This window comes from Nilaparvata lugens, chromosome 3 (genome assembly GCF_014356525.2).
Source record: "Nilaparvata lugens isolate BPH chromosome 3, ASM1435652v1, whole genome shotgun sequence".
NCBI lineage: Eukaryota > Metazoa > Arthropoda > Insecta > Hemiptera > Delphacidae > Nilaparvata > Nilaparvata lugens.
Genome location: NC_052506.1, coordinates 65,850,228 through 65,869,158, shown reverse-complemented (window position 1 = coordinate 65,869,158; position 18,931 = coordinate 65,850,228). Strand labels below are relative to the sequence as shown.

The 18,931-nt window shown below is 34.5% G+C and overlaps 1 protein-coding gene across 4 annotated transcripts in view; it reads right to left on the bottom strand.

The window, feature by feature from the left end:
• The window catches only part of LOC111048087 (probable nuclear hormone receptor HR38), an 81,058-nt gene extending 70,573 nt beyond the window's left edge, over window positions 1–10,485 (bottom strand). For 2 of the 4 annotated variants that reach the window (XM_039424332.1, XM_039424333.1), the window contains exon 1: window positions 9,858–10,485. In XM_039424332.1, coding sequence (XP_039280266.1) covers window positions 9,858–9,969 — 112 coding nt within the window. In that variant the 5' untranslated portion in view covers window positions 9,970–10,485. The remainder of the gene's footprint in view (window positions 1–9,857) is intronic. The other 2 variants (XM_039424334.1, XM_039424335.1) reach the window with 1 other exon arrangement.
• Between the last annotated feature and the right edge of the window lie 8,446 nt (window positions 10,486–18,931).

Genomic DNA, 18,931 nt, shown 5'->3' with positions numbered 1-18,931 from the left:
TTCCTAATTTTGGTAAAGATATACTAAAAATATTTTGTTACATGATATAATTGATGATAGCTTCCATTGGTTTGATTCGTTTACAAAACATACGTAATACACAATACATAATACATGATCAAATGCAGTTGAAGGCCACTCCGAAAAGCGTTGTCCATATATAATGACCCAGTCTTGGAGAGATTGAAACCTCTCCACAAATTCTTTCTCCAATGGTAGTAAAAGTCAAATGGTATGTATTTACGCAACATATTAAACGAAATGGGAAAAAGATTTGCAAACTGATAGAAATCTCAGCAGCCCACCAATAGAACTGTAGCCGGTTTACCACTGATTCAAATTTATTTTTCCAACTATAATTGGCGTGCTTGTAATACAATGATAATTGGGAGGACAAGCGTGGTTAAAGTTGGCGCAAAGGGAGATTACAATGTACCGATAGCCTCGTCTCAGTGTCTGCATGTAGATTATGTTGCAACCTGTTATGAAAGGGAATTGGTGTTTGGGTAGATGGTGGGGGTTAAGAAGGGACATCGCCCGCACTCATATAGGGACCGAACACGAGTGAACATTCACACGTTATAAGGGTGATTGTTATTGGGCCATTAGAAGCTCACAGGCTCTATCCTTGCTACGGTTTTCTACTGTTATGACCCATAAAAAGTCACTCCGCTCCGGTTTGCTAATAGCTTTACCGCGTCCAGTCAATAAAATATTCAATTTATTATGAAGTCGATAATTGTTTTACTCACCTCTATTCTAATGTCTAGCTGGTGTAACGCCCACCTTTGCCTCTCTATCTTTTGATTGTATCTTTGCCCGCTTCACCAAATCATCACCACTACTTAGAGAAAAGCTCGGTTCATCCATTTCCAGCTCAACAAACTATCTTAAGAATGCAATGAGCTGCATAGTACAGTATCATTATTTTAGATTTTGCACATTGAGAAATTCGAAATAAACGTGTTGAGCAGCTAGACTACATTGAATTCTAGGAAAGTGTATATTATTGAGTTTTCAAAGTTCTGTTTAACAAAACATGGATGCATATCAGCATATCATTTGACGCAATCGAAGTGATTATTATTGTAAGCGAAAAACCTCAACCTCTAAATTAGACATGAAATGTCGTTTTGAATTCATAGGAGTAGAATTGAAAATAAAATTGGGAACTCTGTTGTAGTTTCATCATGGAATTTTACTTCATGTCCATGATTTACAATGATGAAAATTTCCTGTTTGTTACTCTATTCCTTCATTTCAGTGATGATGACTAAATATCTGAATCAGATTAGTTTCAATCTTCATAAAACTGCTGTACATAATTCACTAGTGATTCAAATTAGTCAATCAGTGGGAAAGTCTTCAATTTTTTTTTTCAAATATTCAAAGCAGTTTTGTCAATTTGTTACGTATTATCAATTGTTAGAACATTATTTTTATGTGTTTCGGGGCTGAAAAACGTCTAGTGGGTCACTTCTTTACGATGTGGACAAGTCTATATCATGTTGAAAAAACCTTGTTATTGTTCACAATATCTCAAATGGTGGTGGCCAGACAGTGCAAAGACTCATCAATGTGATATTTAGATTGAGATTAATAATAAGTCTTGGAAAAAAATAATTTATATTATACTTTTAGTACCGATCGCTAATGGTGCGATAAAGTACAGGAATTGAGTTGGTTTGTAACTCAATAGTGGAGAGTTAAGACGACGAACTCTAAAGCGAAGCATATGTGTAGAAGACAGAGACAGTCCAGTGATGATGCAAGAAGAGTGAGGGAGAGGGTGATCGTTGAATGACTGAGATTCAGGAAGCGCAAATTTGCCATAGTTTCTCTTTGCTCAGTTAGAAGCAGTAAAATATCATTGCTCGGCTGCTTGTTCTCATGTTGAGAGTATCGCTGTGAGAATGTGCGGAAGAGAAAGTAGCATCTAATGTGATTGGTCAGTCGCTGATGAGATGAGCAGAGACGAGTTCTCATTGGCTGAGAGAAAACGCTCGACGGGCGTGACTTTCAACGTATTAGTATTGTTACGAAATGAACATGCATCCATGCCTGAGACCAGAATTAACACTCTCCACACTAATAAAAATTTTTCGAATGATTTCATGAGGCTCCTTGTTCTATTTGATTCGAAGTTCGTACTTTAAAGAATTCAAACCTTATAACGAATTATGATTTAGAGATTGTAAGAGATTACACTGGAGGTAGGTGATGAATTAGCTTCAAAGAGGAAATCATGCATATCCTGTACTTATCTACTAATCAAAGTGTTGGAGCATTTCTTTCTTAAGTTTACAGAGGGAATAAAAAAATAAAAATCACAAGAAAAACTATGTAAGTTAGTAAGGGCTACTGCTTCAGATATTTGTGATAAGTTAGTAGAGACTAACTAATTTTGATCTTTTTCTGAATTGATTTTGTGAGTCTGCGATAGAGAACTACGAAAGGCATTTTCTATTCGAAGATAAGCTGTGGTATTTGAATTCGTTCTAATCTCAACCACATTGTCTACCACATTGATAATATCTCCTGGAAAGCGATTTTCCACTACAAGTAATATGAATCGGCGTCCAGAAATAGCGCGTACAGTACTAGGAGGGTAAAGCCATTCGTCACTCAGAATCGTACCGGGGATTAGCCGAGGAAATCGTCCCTCAAACTCAAATACACTCTCATTCAGATGTAGATGTTCATGACTATAGTTTGTTATGACTAGTTGCAGGTATAGGTTCAAGTTTCTCTCTGTAAATTTGCTAACCTTCAACCTGGCTTTTATACATATGCTTTCTACAGGTTACAATTTATTCAATTTAGCAATGAATCTTTCGAAAAGTGCAACCATTATTGGATGAAATACTTATTATACCTGTATGTTCAAATCAAGTGAGTAAAACTTATCCGGTTTGACCTCAACTGCAGCTGACGACGTTAAATCAATTTAATCTACAATATTAGGTTGATCATGATCAGGAAACTCAGTCGAAGAGAAATTTCTACAATGTTGCGGATTTAATAGCGCGACCGATTCCTATCAAGCAGTTGTAAAAAGAATCGAGAATACTTGAATTTTGAGTTCTTATCGATTCAATCACATGAGCTAGCTGAGTTGAAGCATTGCTATTGGATTGCCTGCTCATCCTCATTCAATGCATGCAAATCGAGTTGATGGACGGTTCGATCATTTTCCTGCAAGGTAATGTACACCTCTTGCCAATCTTGGACCACGTCAAGAAAGCGATCGTAAATTTGAAGAGAAAAAGAAAAGAATGAAGACCGCAAAGAGGAGAAAACTTGACACGGCATAAAGTGTCCATCGTAGAAAAAAATTAAACGACCACTATAAAAAAACAGCAACATAATTACACATCAACATTCCGCGAATAATTGAATAAATTTCCTTTATTCCTTCTAGCGAAGCTGCTTATTAAAAGGGGAGAATTATGAAAACTGCAGTTCACTGAGGATATTTCTTGAGCTCATCACCGAGTATTTGTTGACCGCTCATTATTACTCTACTCATTTCCAAGCAAGCATTCCTGGAGAATAATTTATCTTTGTCTCAAAATATGGGCTATATACCCGGCTGACGGCTTGTCCGTGGTAACGTGATAATGTACTTTGAATAAGCGTTCAAGAGTGATTGATTTTCACTCCTCCTTAACGTTTAAAATGGATGCCTATAATTGAGGAAATTCTCTACTGAATAGGGAAAAAATATGTATAGTAATGACTTGAATATTCTCTGTGTTCACCACTAGACGTTGAAAAACAAAATTCAAGTTCTTTCTAGAATTTCATGAATGGTTATTTTGATATAATGATGGAACGTATTGAAACAAGGATCAACTAGTTATTTCGGCTATTTCTAAGAATCTGAGTATTCTATGATAAGATTTGGATTAGCTCAATGTAGATTGTATATTCAATGTATGCTGGGCAGCATAATTATAATGCATAATTGTGCTCTTTCTAATTATTCCAGTGATATAAGTTGTTGGATTTCTATGTGGATATGGAAAATCACTCGAATTAAATTTTTGTATCCCATTATGAACGGGGGGGGGGGTTATGCTGTGGAATTGGCAAATTATGTGGAAAAGGAAGAACAATACATTTCAAGTCAATTCCACCCAAAAAACTTGGGTATTCTACTAATTGTTGAATGTTCATGCGTAGACTATTAATAATATAATGCAGGCCTGTATTCACTTATAACGGCGCTATGTAGGCAACTTGCAACTATACATTATTGCAATAGTGTATATCTGAACAGTAAATATCAGACTAATTACTCATTACTATTGTAGTATTATTACTATTTAATGGTACAGAGGAAGATTTTATGTTTGGTCAGCAATTCTCAGGGAGATATTTCATATGAGAACCTTTTGAATAGATGCAAGGTTTTGAATATAAAAGGTATATTTCTGTTTACTTTGATTTTAGAAAATTACTTCTGAAAAAAATATTTAGTTATGGAAGTTAATCGATATGATTTAAGGAATGAGAGGTATGTTGTACCATTTACTTCGAATAATTTAGCCAGAAACACCTAGTACCTTGAACTTTCAATGATTTACTCGATAATTGTGCTGAGTTTGTTAATATGCGCCTGTTGAAAAGAAATTTAAAGATTTGGTTGAATAATTACACTTTAGATGTAACATAATGTAACTCATTATTAATGTATTGTATTGTTGTAATTCATTCTGTTCTATTTTTTATATGTAAGTTCAGGTTGACTATAAATTATAATACTCTTTAGATTTTTGAGAGCTGAGCCAACAATTAATTAATTAATATCATGATAATTTTAACTGTTAAGTAAATTTGACAGTGTAATAAACTGATAAGTGAATTTAACTGTTAAGTAAAAATAAAGTTCACTGATATATGTATAATTATATTTGAATTTACATGTTTTGTATAATAGTACCTTGTCAAGCAGCCTCTTTGAGGTTCGCTTAAGGTAGCTTATTTATTCAATAAACGTTTTTTCTATTCTATTCTATCCAGTGATCGTTTATTTATTTACTATTTATTGTGGTATTACTATTGTAGTAATTACTCATTACTATTGTACTCAGTACTATTGAGTAGTCATCGGGGTGCGTTCAGTGCGCCTGAAAAATTTCCTCTGCATCTCCTGATTTTATATCATGAGATGAGCTAGAGCTTCTATATTATAATTCTTCGATCATAATTCATATTATGGACTAAGCATAATGTGTTAGCATCCAAAATGCGAGTATCTTTAGTTCCGTTATACTGCCAAATTAATTGCGCAAATTAAAATCCTGCACTTCCAAAATTCGCCAATTGCAGACTTGCAGTATAATACTTGTATGTATTACTACACTACACCCTATGACTTTCGTGATGAGATAGACGCGAGATTATATCATATTATTATGAAAGTTACTCGTAGTAGGCTAACGGTAGAAATAGATAAATACAACCACTCGTTATAGTACGAACTTTGCTACGAATATAAAAATTGATTTTCAATTAGAGAAATGTAAATAAAACATCGACTTCGGGGAACATTCCACCTTTATTCAGGATGGTTTGATTTTACTTTGATATCTAGATCATCTAGAGAAATAAAACACTTGAAATAGCAACAAACAGACGCGCATTTCTCATTTCACTCAAACAAATTGTAGATACTTATATGGTGAGGAACTGAAATGAGGAAATACATGTGTAAGAGCAGTTTATTTTCAAAATAATTGAGTTACGGAAAAACATGTCTTGGGGTAAAATCCTAAACAAGACTACATCGATATTATGAGCGGGAGACTGCTTTCAAGTAAGGTGCAGCGCCCTGGTGAGTTTCGACAGAACTAATACTGCTTTCCTGCATGGACTGAGATAAGTTTAGTTCTGATAAAAATTAATATTCACCCACAACAATTTAATCGTTTATTTTTCTGTTGTGAATTAGAAATTGATATCTGAATTATATTCGAGCTATCCAGATTGAAGTTTCCGAGAAGAAATTTTGTGTATCGAAAAGTAGTTAGCTTTGAGTAGATAGGTTGGCAAAGCATCCACAGTACAGTGCTGCTTTCTTCCGTTCGATTGCTGAGTTCCTGGGAAGTTCCTCAGTTCTCGTCGGAGAGCCGCCGTGGCAACATCTCCCATGCTCTTCTTGTTATCTAAACGTTATTTTTCCAATAAAAAAAGAATCTACATTTTTTCATGCAATCAGTGAAATTAGTTCCAGTAACACATCATGGACTGAGTTCCTTCCACTTTTATTTAATGGCTCTTGTTATTCCTTGTGAAACAGGTTCATACTTATATTGATATAATGTTTTTGGTACGATTCCTATCTAAACATAATAAACATTCCAAAAAATTGAGAAAAATAGGTATGTTTCACGTTATTATTTTTTGATGTTCCATTTGAGTTAGAATAATCTTATTTGATAACTATTGTTAGAGCTTTCTCATCTAATTTTACACGTAGTTGTTTGAGAAATATGATTTTCCATCATTTCTGAAGCAGAAAAATAGAATACTCTGAAAATAATAATATAAGAGCTCTTCCGAAATACTTCCGGAAGACACTAGACAATTCAAATAATATCGTAGAAATAAAGTTCAGAATATGATAAGTTCACCTGGTAATCCGACGATCTGATTAATTTTGCTATTCTTTCGTTAGAACTTTCTCAATAACAATGATGTATGAATAAGTGGAAGAAATATAATTCTGATAATAGAAAAATATAAGAAATCATTGACAATCGAGTTACTGAAGCTCATCGATTAGTTTAATTTATTATAGAAGTAAATCAATACTCATGAAATTCTAAGTTCAACCATTAATAATGAGAAATAGTTCAAAAAAATTTAATCAGAAGTACACTTTTCTCCAATAAATCCTTAGACAACCTATGGAACGATATCAATGCTGTAATAGAAATGAATAGAATGTAATTTCTCTAGCGAATAGTTTTTTGGTCGATAATGATGAACAGTATTCACAATTTATTCATATTCATTAAATTATATCAAATACTCAAATTCATGAAATATTAATCGTTGAAAAAACAAATATATGCTAATAGGCTTTGATTTCATCATTATTTTGGTTAATCGCAATAAAAAATTATGAAGCTAACAATTCTATTTCGAAGATTTAATGATTTGGCAATTATTTTCATATATATTTATTTAACGTGATAGTAATAAAATCCTTTAACGGGAAATCTCACTATTCACAATTGTAAATAAGCGGAATGTTTCCTACAGTCAAAAATGAACTATTGTTCGAATCTTTTTGGAGCCCATTCAGATAAATATGTTTGTAGATTACAGAGAATATATGTGCAATCCTCAACTTAGAATATTCAACTTGAGCCTTGGATTCTGAACTTCCACGCTCGTATCCTTATTTTTATACAATATCATATTCATTTTTGAGTCTCACATCGTCAGTCGAATTTGTTGTACTCAATTTGCATTATGCTTCCATTGATATTCGCTGATGTGTTGTGAATATGATTTTTGCAGTATTCCGTTGATCAGTTTTAGTACAGAGAATAGAAACAGCAATAGTTGTTTCTATATAGAATAGAATAAATTATTGTTTCTTCTCTTCGTTGTCGTGGTCTTCGCTTCAAAAAAATGTTACAATACTCATCTTTTTTATCTAGAATGTTGATCATTATCAATCATTATTCAAAAAGCAGTGAAGAATAATTACTTTTGAAATGCATTTATATTTTCTCGAACATGAATAGAGCATGAATTTGATTAAATGATAAATAACATAGTCAACTATAGTTGACTCCTCATAGAGAATTAATCTCAGCAAATAGTTCTGTCTCTCAATAAATCATAATAATATCATATTAATATATTGGATTGATTATTTAATAATTGATCATCTTCAAATCTTACTTGGCGCTCTTTCTCCTAGAAACCAATCCTTACTATTGGAAATACTTACCCCCAGTTTTAGAACTTATGAATGAGTGTTTGCAGCTGGTACTTTTGAGAGTGAGAGTATTAGGAGAGCTTCCTAAAAAGCCAGGGGTAACGTCACAATCATTGACTGACGCTGATACAGGTAGAACCCGACCTGCGCAGAGCACAGTTTCACTCATTGTTAATGTAAGGGTTCAGCGCGTCACGGCGTGGGATCGATAGAAAAGGGCCTGAGAATGACGTCACAGTCGCATTGGCGTCATTCCAGTGTGACGTAAGAGATCGCGGGCGTCCCGACGCCGAAAATAATAGGAAACACATGATTCTCCCCCTTTACGCCCAACACCCCCTGTCATATCATTGGCGTCTCGTGACGGCTCTTATTCATAGACGCCGAACACCTGATTCTCAACTTGGACGCTATTCAATAGTCTGCTATATAACCTACTCAACAATAAAAAAACGTGATGTGTTCAGGAATTTCTCACATGATCTGTTAATACAGCATTATTCGCTCTGTGAAATACATTATGAATGAAGTTGGAGTTGGACCAGAATAGTTCGAGCTTTTGATCGAACTAATTGATCAAAAATCGGGCAGTTGGAGTAAAGTGATAATTTTATGTCGTAGTTCTCAAGAGTGCGCAAATGTAAATTATTCAAATTTGGTTTACTGATAAAGCATTATTAAAGGTAGTGATTATTTTGAAAACTATGTTCAAAAATTATTAGAATTGAGTACATGGATGGAATAATTCCCTAAACTGTAACTTTCCGACAAATCTTAAATTAACATTAAAGTTTTCGCATAATCGACCGAATTTTTCCAGAATCAATCATTTGTATTCTTTCATATTAATTGTATATTTCTTCATTTTTTATCTTCTTGTATTCCAAATTGTATAATGTGTTGAAAATATTGTATTGTGTGAAGGAGGCAAAATGGGTTTATCCTGTTGTCTCCATTAATAAAATTATTATTATTATTATTATTATTATTATTATTATTATCATCACTGTTTATCCACATTAGGTAAGATACAGAAAGATCTGATCAATAATTTACTATCGAAAAAGATATTGACTTGAAGTTTAAAATTTATGCTCCAGTAAGACGTCATTTAATTCAATTTTAGGGGATGATTGGTAATATTGTTAATTACTTTGCAAAATATCGGCAAGTATTTCTATTCAATGGCCTATTAAGGACACAAAAGTTATGACTTGGAGACAGAAAAAATGATTAAATTGATTGTTCGTGGTGCTCACGATGAATGCGGTACGATTCGTTTAAAAGTAAATCTTGTTTCAATTTATTTCTTCATAAATCCTATTGAAAGTCATGCTTCTCAAGATTTGGAACAATTTTCTAAAATCGTGTTTAATTTTATAATTGAGTTTTTGTGATTGATAATATTATATTGAAATTATTTTGAAGTTGATAAACTGTGAGAGCAGAAAATACGTTGTTTTGATTAATCAATCAGCGGGTGTAGTTTAAAAATAATGCCAATATTTATTATTATGTGTGAATATGAAAATTTAAATTCTGTTGTTATGCGCTGGATTGTGAGATTTTGTTTTACTTTTGGAATTGGAAAATCTTACATTCATTATATACTATGGTCTCGACTAAAGACATTTCCACTTGAGAATCAATGCATCGTGACAAATGAAGCAGATTAATTATTCAATTTGAAAGAATGACAATTTCGGGAATGCGATTGAGTTTTAAGTAACTAATTACGTTATTGTGTAATAGAGTTCTCTCCTAGAATATAAATCGATTTGGCCGATAATTTTTGAAATTGTAGAAAATAATTGAATTGATTATTGAGCTACTGCCCTATAGTATACACCACCACCTCCACCACTGAACCCGTGCTATAATTTCATTTTGAACTTACTGCAGTAGTATATCCGTTTCTTAGCGTGTACAGTCCTTTGATTGTTGTTAGCGTCGCTGGTGCCGTTGGCTGCTGCAGAATTGCTGTTCGCACACTGAGTCAAATTTATCATAATTTAATCCTCATAGTTTCTGCACTGCAGGCAGACCGTCCCATACGAAACACTATTCCGAATTCGGTCGTCTCCGTCTTCTCCTAATTGTCGTCATGTCAATTTTCGAGATAAAAATTTGATAACACTTCAGAAGTACCGAGACACCTGATTTTGTGATTTGTGGGGATTGAGAATGAGATATGAACACTTCACAATAACAAAACAATGATGATGGGTGGGATGAGACACGGAGGGATCACAATGTAGTTTCAGGAGGCCGAGGAGTCAGTCCACATAAAGACAACATAGAGGAAGACATGAAGTTTTCTGAGATATTTTGGGGTGGGAAGGCTCACCTTGGGGCTGGGCCGGTGACAGTGGTTGATCCTCTTGCGCGGAAGGATCCAGAACGTCTGACCGGACGCAACTCAACTCAACTCGAAGAAGACACGTGATTGTTGGTAGTCGTCGTCAGCCTTACAACCAGAACCGTTACTGACATGCTGATCGGGCAACGGTCCGCACAGCACTGTCCTCCTGCCACCTCCCTCTCAAGCTATTATAAAACGCGCGCCTCCTTTCCCCCGGTTCATGACGTCACAGCTCCGTGACGTAGCTAGCGGATCGATGTCCACCGCGCGTCTCATTGGCCAGCGTCGTGCAACGTCATAGTCGCACCGTAACGCGCGTGACGTCACCACTTCCCCATCGATCAGGCAGCCCAAAATACACACTGCCCCCATGTACCCTGAACCCCCTGCCCCCTCACGGGTTCAACAGCGGGCTCGATTGCATTCTGCGCCAACCTAACTCGCAATGTTACAAGTTGAGAACTTACACTTTACGATTTTGTTGACTGAAAAATTCTCTCACACTAACAGAAATAAATCAGAGATTAGCATTTTGCTGAAGGATTCGAATGATGTCTGAAAATCAATGTAAATTAATTAAAAAATGTCGGTATTAATTCTTGTAAGTTATCGTAACGTTTAATGCAGTTTAAGATCACTGTAAGATAATTTTACAGAAATAACTCATGAAGAAATAAATTGAACATCAATATTCTTCATTCATTTCTTTCAATTCATTCAATAAAAATTGAACAAGAATAATCTTAAATAGTTTAATTTGTGTTTCTCTCTTTTTCCATTGATAGTATCATGACATCATAACATTCTAGAACTGATATAGTGGTTGATTTATCGTATTATACTCTTACAAACAACTATTCACACGAAACTCCAATATTGCAATTTTTCTACCAAAACTGGTTCTCCAATATTTTATAATAATATAATTATCTACAATTCCACAGATCTGATAGTTCCATCAAATCAATAATATCAATGTGACCCAAACCTGCAGTATTCAAGATAACTATTTCGTTGATTTTATTTTTATGCATTTACTTTTTCCATTAAATATTGCTAGACAAAAAATTACATATTCTATGGGATTGTTTGAGCAAATTTTTAAAGGATTTGTGAGGGGAGGATCAAAGTTTCATAGAGACCGTTGTAAAAAATGTATCTGCTCCAATAAGGAACACCTACACCGAAGAGTACTCCTATGAATAAATTATTCAAGATTTGACAATTGAATGTAGTGTGGCACAGGAACTATTACATTGTCGAAGCGCGAAAATAGTTTCTATGAGGATGTAAGTTGAACTTGCAATTAGTCAATATAGATGTGGATGGTACAATTGTTTCTCACCATCATCAATTATTCGGATTGATGAAAGTATCATGGCTTTGCGCAAGTTGATGGAGTTGAAGTTTATTTTGCAGATTCTGAGGAATCAAAAGTTCAGTATAATACTGAAATGAATAATATGTGTAGTTCAACTGTGTTTGACAATGAAACCTATTTAAGAAGGTTGCTATTTCAGGAACTTGACATTGACATTATAAACCATATTCGCGTGATTTGGTTGTTGAAAAATATTAAAATTTGAATCCATATTCCTGAATGCGTCTCAATATCCCGCAATATTTGCTCTACAAAAGAGATCACTGTAGTGGCTATAATCGATTATGGAAAGAATAGATACTAAACTTATTTCACAGATGATCAACCAATATCCTAACTACTCCACTATCATGTTTTTTCTTTTTCTTTTTTGAAAGTGTATGCTAATTTTTTGTTTGAAGTGTTTGCTAAATTTTTTTTCTACAGTTACTTTTTTTCTAGTTTTCTCAAATTGGAGTGCTTACTGAATGATCGTTGCTAGCGCACAAACTTTGTTTTGCTTGCAACGCCAATATTATATATTTTATTATTATTTAGTTTCAATAAAAGCTTTCATAATTTTGTTAGTAAATTTCTAATGTATGAAACTGAATTTTGTTTTCCATGTTTTGTGAATTATTTATATGAATTTAGCAATAAATTTGATTTGATTTGACTTGTGTGTCGATCTTGTAGATTATTAACGACTATTAATCCATAATTTGCGCTTGTTGTTATTAGCAGATGAAAAATCCAACATTATTTCAATATTATAATGGAAAGCTCATATTCAAAGTTCTTTTCGTCTCTATCTCCATAAGTCACATTAATGAGAGTATTATTATGTCTGGTATGTTGAGTCTTGAAAACTGATAGTAAGAATAAATTCAATAACTTATTTTTATAAGTAGTCGTAATAAGTAGGATAGGAACAGATGAAAGCGTTACGTAGGTCGGGAATACGAAAAAGGAGTACAGCCCAAATGAGAACCTATAATATATGAGAACCTAGTTTCAAAAAGCGGATTAAGCGGATAATTTAGAGCTTACTGACCAATATATTTAGATTAAAATTGTGTGGTAATCACGAGGAATGAAGAATTATTGTTAAATTTTGAACAGGTATGAATGGCTCAACTGCAATATTGCTGCTAATATAAAGTGAAAACTCTTAAACTCTTGATTTATCCAATCAGAAGAAAATCGTTCAGGAGAACAGAAGGCCGGCTCCATGTTTTTTTTGCATAAGAATACGACATAATAAAGTTAGATGCATTATAGCCGATATTAGCAGGCACGGGCCTAACTTTGGAACGTGACTTGAGAAAATTAGTTAATGACCACGTTCAAACAATTTATCTACGCGTTCTACTGAAAAATTTGTGAACCTCAGGCTTGGGACTCATTGGAAACAGCCGTTGCTAATAAGTAACATTGATGCTAGTGTTATATCTCAATCCAGCTCAACATTATAAATATATTAGAAGACCGTTAGTCGCCTCACATGCCGCACCAAGTGTAGGCCGATTTTGTAACAGATTACAACCTAGGCTGAACCTTTTTCCTTCCAGGTGCTATTACAAACGTGAGTTGAGAAAGGAATCTTTTTTTTTGTTCAATCTTCTTATACTACTTCTAGTTTGAATATTTTTCGAAATCCTGAATTATTGTGAAAAGTCACTAATCAATTGAAGAAGATTCTTATTCATATTGCATTGATGTCAAGACTGACATCTACCATACAAATTTCATAAGACTTTAGCATCAAAATTAATGTCAAACAGGAACAATTGAAAGATTGATTAGAGATTGATATTTTTCTTCGTGAAATTATTCACAGCTGAAGTCAAAAGCTGAATGACTTCCATAGAGAGATTTTTTATTTGATGAAGTCATGTTATTAGCTGATAATCCATAAAAAGTTACAATCTATAATAATATAATGACTATACAGTATATATCTTGAACATGTACTGGATAGGACATTCACGAATGACGCCTATCACTTTTGAACTACTAAACTGATCAACTAGAAATTTCGTATGAAGATTCTGACTTTACCGCTTATTTTTATTGCAATTAATCCAATTAATTCTAATTAAATAATTTAAACAAATTCATTCAATTCATTTCAAAGCTTACGTAACTATAAAAGCCCAACCAAACAGGGCTTTCATGAGTGACTCCCCAGCTTAGTTGATAGCGATGAATCAAAGGTTTGCAATGGTTGTGGTTTCAAGACATATGAGACCCATATTTTTAGCTAGACATTTTCAACTATCAAAATGAATATAATGACTTGGCAGACTAATACATTTTTCTATAACTAATTTTACTAATAGCTTTTTTGATATTCAAAGCTTTAGAAAAACATCAAATAGTTGTTCATTTTTCTATATAAAAATCCCATATGTACACTATTCCAAATTTATGCTAAAAACATCATCCCTCACCACTTTTTCGCGTTCACTGTATCACTCTCTTTGATTGATGCTATTTAACCTCAGCGACTGCGATACAACTGATTATCATATAATAAAGATAGGATTAAGTGAAATGTGAAAGTAGTGTAAGTTTTATAAAAATTATACTCTCTGCCATTATTACATTGCAGGAGTTGAATAGTACCGTGTAACGGACCCACACAGCACTAGTGTTTTAAGACTGAATTAGCTTGTCCAACTGTCCGTGTCTAGCATCAGCATGTCTTAGCTGCACAATATCCATTCATCAATGTTATCTCTAGGTGGAGAGCTCACATACCTAGCCTACATTTGCTGTCAATCAGAATATGTAACTAGCATGTACGGATCGTAACTTGTCGGTGACGAGAAGCAAACATGCTTGGTGACACGTTCGACTGGTCGTCATTCGACATCAGACACTGATCTTTGGATTGACAATCCGTGTACTTTGGCACTCGACTGATGCCCAGTTGACGGAGATGTTCCACGGCCTTTCGATGGCACTTACAGGTAACACTGTAGCTTGATGCAGCTACGTATTCTCTGTCCATAACAATTACATGCACATACCTACTATCACATCTTAGAATTCTTCAAAATGCAGGAAATCTTGATAAATAGTTCCTGGTTAATAGTTGTATTATTTGTAACCATTATTATTTCCTTGGTAGCCTGCTGGTTAGTGCGATAAGTATAATCCTGGGAAGTCTAGTGATGTAGATAGGCTATGATGTACGCTTGAATAGCTTATTTGTCCAATTTATTCAATCACACGAGGCTGTAAGAGAATTGAGAAATGTACTGTTCCAGACTTTGAGAAGCTAGCAGGAACCTCACTCTCTCACAAAAATATATACACCACTGCAATTAAATGCAATTTCTGTGTTGGCCGACAGACCAACTCATTTCAAATCAAGATAAATGAAAAGAAACACTCAAATGGTATTTCTTCGAAAATTTTTCAAATTCAATCAACAGTCTCCCCATGACCCCTCAAGATCTGCAAACTCGTCCCATAAACGGCGAAATGTTATTCAAATAAGCAACGTTCCAAGTAATTCACGTTTATTGAGTGGCTTGAAATTCAATTGGTTTTTATTTAAAGTGAACGAAACATGTTATCAAATAAAATTGGCATACTTTGAAGCATTGAAGTTTTATTAGTAAAACTTAGTTGAAGAGGCAACATATTTGGCACTATCATCAAATGATTTTACGCTCTTTTAATATTTTTATTCATGAGATGAGATATAAAGTATTTGTCGTATAATTATTTATTCATTACATCTCATCTTTACGGAACTAACTTACCATTTCTAACGGTTTCTCACACGTGCTACATAGGTTGATGTGGCCTAGTAGATCTTGCTCCTCATCACGATGCAGCATCTTGGCAAACAAGCTTTAAATCGTCCGTACATCATAAACTTCATCAGAAAAAATGTAATGCAGTAATTTCCACAGTATTCAGTGATGCTCCTAAAAGTGGAGATTAACCAACTTTGAACAATCTTTGTTCGAGAATACAATATTTGTTGCATGGAAGATTATCAACTGACAACGAGTTATGTTGAACGCAACTCATACAAAAATTTAGTTCAGCTACCTAAGCTACTACTTTATATGAGGCACATTAGAGTCAGTATAAACTCAAATAACCTACGGTATTCAAGATTGGTGAAGAAGAGGTTCGATTTTCAATTGATTCTTATGGACTTATTTCAAATATGATTACACTAGTATTGACAAAATGTCTCATTTGAGATCAGATTCAACTAGAAAACAAGATAAAGCAGGTTGATGTGATCACTCATAGTGGTAACTCATAGTGATAGATGAAAGTCTATTCCAACATCCCTGATATTATAACGATTGAGGTTCACATTGGCATGCACATTTTTGGTTTATACCGTAATGTTAATATTGTTGTGACATTGTTGTTGATGTAAGAGAATTGAATAAAGATATTAGAGAGGAGTCAATAGGAGCCTGTGAGAGATTTCATTGATAATGAGGGTTTGGCTAGTGATAATTGGCTAGATCTGTGATATTAAACTTGAAAGTCAACTCCATCGAGTTCAAATAGATAATCCTCATAATGCGGCCTCTTTCCCAGATAGATCATGCGTGTAAAACGAAATTGCCGCAAATCGGATGTTCCAGTGGCGGCTTGCCTTCCGCTCGCCTTATCCCAAAGGGAGATCTGGCCCGCCTTGCTAGCCTCCTACAACGCTCCATTAATTTTTTCACTTGAAATCCTCATTTGAGTAATCAGTTCCCGCCCGAGATGAAAGGGACACCGCCAATCACATAGGCGGCTATTAAGGGCCATTAGGAGGCCTAACTCATGCTTCGAATTTCTTTATCAATTTATCTGGAATGGCTCGAGAGACACGTGGCTTGTATACATTCATGTAATCCTGTTAGTTTTATGGCTGAAAATAATGAGATTATGTTAAAAACTGCTTGATGAAGAAGAGTACTCAATCTGACTTATCACCAGCTAAACATTGGCAACGCCAGTGTAACTTTTGATACTATCCACAAAGGCTATAGCTAGTTCATCTAATACGAGATCTGATTTAAATTTCTAAATAATCACATAAATAATTTCTCAATTCATTTAAACGGATTCTGTAAGAATGAATACTGCATTACAAATGTGCCTCTGTCTCTTCTGTTTTGTTTCCTGTACCATTTTTTCAAGTACTAAATGAATGGGAAGATAATTGGCCAATAATAACATCTCTGTATTCAATTCAAGTCAAATTTCACGTGGAGATTACAACAGAGATGCATGTTTTCATTATGAAATCAGATTATCATGATCTTTATCGATTGAGCTTACATCAAGTGCTCAAAATCAATAATCTGTTGTTAAATGAACATGACAATACGAAGAAACGAAAAATTAAACTACGTTCTAAGTATTGTAGAGCGAAATTGGGTTTTAAATGACACAACCGTCCCACGGAGAAAGCAGCCATTAGCTAAAATGGTGGGCGCGGTGACCAAGAGAAAGAAATCAAAATAATTCGATATTGCAGAGGCAGACGAGTCATCCTCAGAGACGGCTCTCACCATTGATTGTTAAGGAATTGATAGTCCGATGAGTACCTTTCGTAAACTAACGTTGCAGTTCTGAACCCCATTATGATACTGACGTTTCAAAGACGAACCTAATAAAGGCGATGTAGGCTAGCCTGCTAGTTGTATTAGTATTTCTAGGAGTATCCTAACAGAGATAAAATATTACTTTCAGTATATGATATTGATCCTTTTTTCGTTATGATCCTAGTGTCATGTAATGTTCTATTTATAAGCTTTCAAAACATCAAATAATAAGTTAAATGTAATACGTTACATGTTAAATGAATGAATTATTTCATTAGGGCCTTCAGAGTGATTCATTCTGAAATATCAGGTTTGACCATCTTCGGCAGTCCAATCCGCAATACTTCGGTTGTAAATTTGCGACCATTTATTTTTATAGCATTGCTTCTTTGGTATAATTTATTTTTCTTGCATTACCTTTCAAGTATATTTAAAGCACGCTGTCAACTGATCCAACATTTCCCGTCCATTACAGCCAACAATGAAATAGATAGAGAAAATGTTCCATAGAAACTAGTGAAACTCCAATAAAAATGAGAATCTAACTCAATTAACATCCTTTTCTCGAATTCGAATGTAATCGATGCGTCAACAGCCAGCCATAATTTGGCAAGTGTCGTGCTTACGTTTGGTGTGCGCGTTGAACAACGAAAAGTCGTGATCCAGACACACAACTTGGTTGGAGTTGGTTGCTTAGTTGGAGTTGGTTGCTTGTTTGGAGTTGGCTGCTTGGTTGGAGTTGGTTGCTTGGTTGGAGTTGGTTGCTTGGTTGGAGTTGGTTTCTTGGTTGGAGTTGGTTGCTCGGTTGGAGTTGGTTGCTTGGTTGGAGTTGGTTAATTGGTTGGAGTTGGTTGCTTGGTTGGAGTTGGTTGCTTGGTTGGAGTTGGTTGCTTGGTTGGAGTTGGTTAATTGGTTGGAGTTGGTTGCTTGGTTGGAGTTGGTTGCTTGGTTGGGAAGCACACCATGCACACCTACACCGTGCTGTCGATATTTGCGCATCCATTCTACTCGTTATATAATATTGGCGCCTATTATGGAACAATTGGAGAAATTTGCGAAATTGGACGATTGCTGAAAAAAATGCTCATAGTCATGTGTGGTTGAATAAATCAACTGGGAGAGTTCTCCCGTATAATTTTCACTCTATTTTCACGTTCTTCCGTACTTCATTTTTCACTTGCTCATTGATAATATTAATATCTCAGTAAAGGCTGTTTGAGTGGAAATCATGCTGCATGATTTTCAAATCATTCCAATCTCAATTGAAAAGTCCTTTAATATAATGTGAACTTCTATCAGGGCTAGATGCTTTCCAATTACTCCAAGACTGGGAGTTGGAACACATGTAGTCTCCAAAATTGTGGAGTACCACAGTTACATTGTTGAGCATCACAAGGTGAGTATTGAATTGTGGTGGATTTATTGTGGCCCACCTCATCCTCTCCTGCATTGAAGTACTGAATTCGTCAACCTAACGATTTTCGTCAATTATCATGGTATGATGGTCATTATACCATTACAATAAAAAAATACCATTAACGTTAACTTTCATCATAATTTTATGCTGATAAAAGTATGACTGAGAATCATATATTATATAAAGAGTAAGTTTTTTTTAACTTAATGTAATTCGATTATGTAGTGAGAATTCACTTTATAAGATACCAGCT